General features: G+C 35.2%; 1 protein-coding gene across 1 annotated transcript; it reads right to left on the bottom strand.

Moving 5' to 3' along the window:
* Positions 1–1,568: 1,568 nt before the first annotated feature.
* Positions 1,569–4,721, bottom strand: LOC110020420 (calcium-dependent protein kinase 29). The gene is made up of 8 exons (XM_020718513.1): positions 3,957–4,721; positions 3,604–3,747; positions 3,341–3,493; positions 3,137–3,252; positions 2,874–3,041; positions 2,547–2,674; positions 2,000–2,099; positions 1,569–1,876 (listed from the first exon to the last, which is right to left on the bottom strand). Exons 1-8 carry the CDS (start codon positions 4,633–4,635, stop codon positions 1,817–1,819), a joined length of 1,548 nt encoding a protein of 515 aa, XP_020574172.1. The 5' UTR covers positions 4,636–4,721; the 3' UTR covers positions 1,569–1,816.
* Between the last annotated feature and the right edge of the window lie 1,134 nt (positions 4,722–5,855).

The following is a 5,855-nucleotide window of genomic DNA, read 5'->3' on the forward strand; positions in this document are numbered from 1 at the left end:
AGTAGTTTATTAATGACTATTTTTCATGCATTGAAAATTTTTTTAAAAAAAAAAGGTGGCATTTGCATTCAAACCACCCAATTCCCATGTTTTTACATATCTCATACCTAAACTTTCCTTTTTTACATTTATACTACATTATCATTCAAATCTTTCACATCACATAAAAAAAATTACTATTTTAATTTTCAAAAAAAGAAATAGACCTTCTCATGCATAGTTAAAGTGTATATTTATGTATGTATGTATGTCAAAATTAAAGTTAAATACATAAAAATTGAGTGGTTTGTATGCAAATACTCCATAAGAAAAATGACGTACAGAGATTTCTGCAATATTTAGTACAGAAGTGGGTGCATATTGAAAGCAGCAGAATAATGCATGATTTTATTTATTACAATATTACAAAGGTTAGTTCCATAATATTGATATATATATATATATATATATATATCAAAAGCCCAATGACTAATATATTAAAAAAAAAATACAAATAGATTGTATGAGAGGGACTAAAAAAAGGTATATATAATTTAATGCCTTTGGTGGGCTGAATTGTCACTAATTTAAGCCATCCTTTTTTCTAAACTTACAGCAAAGCATTTCTGCTTCTTGTGAAGAAGGATGAAAAACATGAATTGAATATAATCTCATTATAAAAAGAAAATGGCAGGGACTACAAGCCTAACTCTAATATATAATTTTTATAATTACCGAAAGTAACATTTCTTAAGCGGAATTTAAATCACATTAAAATCGATATAAATCAAGCAAATACTTTCATTTCATACTTCTGTAATTTATTGCTTGTTAAAAGCATTTCTCTAATAATGACAATTCTTGGGGTTTCGTAGGTCATTTTAATTGTTCTATAAATCAAATTAAAAATGATTTAATCCAAGTTTATATGAACTCAGACTAAGCTCTTGAAGTAAGAAAGTTTTGAAGCTTTAATTAAGAGATTAATTAATTTTCAAATATTGCATGTTTACAGTCATATCGAGTGTCCCAACTAGAGGAACCAACTAGCTCAAGATCATTCATCACGAACCATTTGATGGAGCGTTTTGAGATTTTGAGTAGATTTTCCAAAATACCTCTCCCAACGCTCTATAATTTTTTTGGGATAGGTGGGCCCAAATGACAATATGCTCGATTTGAACTGTTACTCCCTCAACTACAATGTCATGGGCAAGGGCACCCCAAAGCTCTATAATTAAGTTCTCATTTTTAACATGAAGGGAGGAAATCGATTTGAACTGTTATTCCCTCAACTACAATGTCATGGGCAAGGGCACCCCAAAGCTCTATAATTAAGATCTCATTTTTAACATGAAGGGAGGAAAAGAGACTAAGAGCTAAGTTTACATTCTTGAAGAAATTTCGATGCTGAAGACCACCGACGACAATCAATGTCAAAGTATTAGTAATCATTGTAGAACCGTCGGTGTCTGACCATCACTATTGTTGCCAAACCACTGTCATTTGCACCACAACCGCAGACCACCATGCATCACCTATTGTCAACCCTATTGGTACCCGGTAATTAATGTCGTTATAGTGTTACTTCTATGTATGAAGCATAAACCTTATTTTACATCCCAATAGCTTTTCTACCATTTAAATTTTCAAGCATTAAGGATAATATATAATGCTTATTTTCCTTTCATACAACAGCCCATATGAATCAACTCCACATTTAGACCATTTCTGTGCTGAAATCTATGGTTATGGAAAGATTACATACATCACATTAAGCTTAATTATCATTATGACTTCTTTAATTAATCACCCAACCTTATAAAAACATTCACTTTCACATATGGATTCCTTTTCTCATCATTGCAACAAACTCATCATAGTTGATCCTGCCATCCTGTCAAAAAAAATAAATAAATAAAATAAAATAAAATAAAAATTAATACTTTAGAATAAGAAATATTCTTAGTGTAGAAAAATGCATTAATTTAAGCAAAGAATAAGGGAAAAATTAACTTACTTTATCAGTATCAACATCATCTAATATTTCACTGATAGTTGCTTCATCACCCATGCCATATTGTGCCATTGCTAGTCTTAGTTCATCTCTTGTTATATATCTATGATGAACAAGGGAGAGTAAATGTAAATTTGAATTAGTACTGAATAAATGTTTTATATCTTACTGTTTTGAAATTAGTACTGAATAAATGTTTTATATCTCACTGTTTTGAATTTATATATATATATATGTGTGTGTGTGTTTGTATGTATTGGAAGATCTTATATGTATGTATGTATGTATGTATGTATGTATTGGAAGATCTGCATACATACCACTCAATACCCATGTATTTACATATTTTCACATAAACTTAAATTTCTATATACAGACCTTACTTATGCATGAAAAGGTCTATTTCACTTGGGTACAAATGTAAAAAAGTAGTAGAGTTTAGATGCTAGATATGTAAATACAAAGGAATTTGTTTTTTATGTTTGTAAATTTCCCCTTTTTCAGTAATTTAACCGTAATAAAAGAGATTTTTAGATCTAAATTATCTTACCCACTTCCATCTCTATCGAAGTACTGGAATGCTGTATACAAGTGCTCATCTCTGTCCAGTTTATGTCGATGCATGGTAGCAGTGATGAACTCAATATAATCAATGGTGCCACTTTTATCTACATCTGCCTGGAATAAAACAAACAATGAAGAGTAATAAATGCTTAATTAATAATTACTGAATCATAATTAATAACTTAACCGTTTACTTAACTCCATTATATATTTTCAAAATATGTATAAAATCCTTACAAAAACGTTACATTTTGTTATTAACAAACAGATGAAATTAATCATATTGCAAAAAAAAAAAAATAACAAATCATACTGCATCCATAAGCTGCTGCACTTCAGCTTCTGAGAGCTTTGATCCTAACTTTTTCAGCCCAAGCTTCAACTCATCATAGGTAATCGTGCCGCTCCTATCAGTGTCCATGTTCTTGAACATCTGCTTCAGTCCTTTGATCTCTTCTTCTGAAAGATTCTTCGCAATGACCTTAAACAATCAAATTTTGCTCACTAAATCAGATTAATTTTACAATTAAGAAAATAAATATCAATGTCAGCAGGATTAATAATGATGCTAATGACATTCAGGGCAAGTTTCTTCATCTTATTCATTGCTCTGAATTGCTTCATTCTATTCAGAACTGCACTGTCTATTGGCTTATCAGAAGCTTCTCCATCTTCTACTAGCCATGGATGCTCTGAGTTTAATTAAGAAGAAAGTTTAAGGAACTTGTGATACAAAACACAGGATAATAATATATTTGGAGAAAATTAGAGAGATCATACCAAGCACTTGTGCTGCTGTAATTCGCCTTTTTGGATCTTGTGTTAACATTCTTTTGATTAGATCTTTTGCCCCGCGAGAAATGGAAGGCCATGGTGGACTTGTGAAGTCCACATCCCCTTGTAATATAGCATCAAATATGCCTTTTTCTGTTTCTGTATTGATTTTTCAATATTTATTAGTCTATTTATAGTTTATGTAGCATGATTATAATGCTTATGACATATAAAAAGTGATAAAATTATAAAAGAGTGAATTGGTTTACCTGCCCAGAAAGGGGGTACACCAGAAAGAAGAATATATAAGATGACTCCTGCGCTCCAAACATCAATTTCCTTACCATAGCTTCTTCTCAATACTTCAGGAGCCACATAGTAAGCACTTCCTACAATTTCTTTGTAAATTTTGCCTGTTCATTGCATTAGTAACAACGCAATAACATCAGTTTCTGAAGGATAGGGCCTCAGTAAAAAGCCTCAGGCAATAACATCAATAAACAAATAATCTCTACCCTCTTGACCCAATAATATTTGCTGATATAAAAAAGAAAAAAATTTTACACTGAAAAACACTCCTCCTGCCTCAAATCAAAATCCTTCAACCAAACCAAGAACTAACCTTCCTCGATGAAAACAGAAAGCCCGAAATCAATAGCCTTGAGATCAGAATCCTCATCCCTGCTCACAAAGAGAAAATTCTCTGGTTTCAGATCTCTGTGCATCACTCCCATGAAATGACACACATGCACCACATTTACAATTCCTCTACAGATCTTGGCCGCCTTTCGCTCCGAATAGCTCCCCTTAGAGATGATTCGATCGAAGAGCTCCCCTCCAGAGCACAACTCCATCACCAAATGAATGTTCTGCGCATCCTCGTACGCGCCTCTGAACTCAACTATGTTAGGCTGTCCTGTCAGATGCTGAAGGATAAAAACTTCCCGCCGTACATCATCGACTTCGCTCTTGCTCACAAGTTTCTTCTTTGAGATTGATTTGCAGGCATACTTGATGCCGGTGGAGCGTTCGGTGCATAAGTAAGTGATGCCAAATTGGCCGCGACCGAGCTCTTTCTCGATGATGAAGAGAGAGTTGATGTCAAGCATCGGTTTCTGAAGGATAGGGCCGAAGCGGGTTGTTAGGGAGGAGGAGGAGGGGATAGGTTTTGGCTTTGGTAGTGAAGGTGGTGGCAATGGAGGAAGTGGGGGAAGCGGAGGCAGCGGTGGAGGCTGGGTTGGGTGCTTGACGGATGCGGCGGCGATCGGAATTTCATATGTTTTGGTGAAGCACGAACCCATTAGCAATTTGGGATCGCCGGCTTCTTGGCGGCGGTCCTCCTTGTTAATGGAGTTCGGTGGATTTTTTGCTTTATGCTTGAGTTTTGTTTGTGTGGCAAGGAAAGGAGAGGAGAAGAATAAAAGAGTTTTGGGACAAGGAAAGTGAGATTCTTCGAAGCTTTGGGGAAGAAGGGATTCGACTATGATGGAGGTGGGAGGACCGTTAGGAAGGAGATACAGTTCAAATTGCCGTTGAGTTAACGGTAAAGTGGAGTTCCCGCCACTGTCTGTGAGGGTAGGAAGGGATGATAGCCCCGATTTGACGAGTTTATTAGGTTTGTTGAAGGAAAATTTATTAGGTGTGGCGTCCCCACCGGGAGAAGGACAGAGAGGGTGCGGAACGCATCAGGAGTTCTCAAACAGCTTTGTATCAGGATTACAATCAGAGTCTATCACAAGTACAATCAGACCCATCTTAGCAAAAAAAAAAGCTTTGTATCAGGATTACAATCAGAGTCTATCACATGTACAAGCAGACTCATCTTAGCAAAAAAATAAATAAATAATAATAATAATAATATAATACATGAGTGAGTCTATATGTACACGTGACAGATCATGATTGAAATCCTGAAGCAAAACTGCATTAAGACTTTTGATGCAATATTTTTTTGAGATAGTGGGTTCTGCCCACTCTCTCCTCTTATTAGGCGTCCGTCCGCACCGACGCCACACGTATTCACCATGTAAAAATAAAACAACATGAAGTTTTTGTATTGAATGTATTATGTTAATAATGAAACAGCTAAAATTTTTGTAATTCTTAAGCATAGAATATTTTCTTTCTTTTCCAAGGCTTGGTAAGGTCAACATAAGTTTACTAAGTGACAAGTTGATTTGGTGAAAAAGTTACAGAAGTAGTAATGCATTGTATTTAAAATATTTTGAAACTATTTGATTCTATCTAAAATGAATATGCGAGTCCAATTTTATTTGTTTGATTTGAAATGAAATAAAAATACTATATTTAACTTAATGCCTATATTGGTGATGGCGGCCACTGTGATTGGTAGGACTAGGCAGTGGTGCTAGTGGCCAACAGTGGGTGGCTAGCGGGGCTAGTCGTAGGTGGCGGCCGTCGAAGGGTGGCGACCGTTGGGGTTAGTTGGAGGTGGTGATTGTCAGTGGACGGAGGCTGTAATGGCTTACAGATGGCTGCCGGCAATGGCCTTTGGGGGATT

Source organism: Phalaenopsis equestris, unplaced genomic scaffold, assembly GCF_001263595.1.
Source record: "Phalaenopsis equestris unplaced genomic scaffold, ASM126359v1 Scaffold000096, whole genome shotgun sequence".
Classification (NCBI taxonomy): domain Eukaryota; kingdom Viridiplantae; phylum Streptophyta; class Magnoliopsida; order Asparagales; family Orchidaceae; genus Phalaenopsis; species Phalaenopsis equestris.

What these genes read in the sequence shown, in the direction of transcription:
- LOC110020420 (XM_020718513.1), bottom strand. Translation starts at nt 4,635, where the DNA reads ATGGGTTCGTGCTTCACCAAAACATATGAAATTCCGATCGCCGCCGCA. An exon ending in TGCAGCAGCTTATGGATGCA is followed by an intron (nt 2,675 to 2,873) that starts GTATGATTTGTT and finishes GTTTTATTCCAG; the next exon opens with GCAGATGTAGATAAAAGTGG. An exon ending in TTCGATAGAGATGGAAGTGG is followed by an intron (nt 2,100 to 2,546) that starts GTAAGATAATTT and finishes TGTTCATCATAG; the next exon opens with ATATATAACAAGAGATGAAC.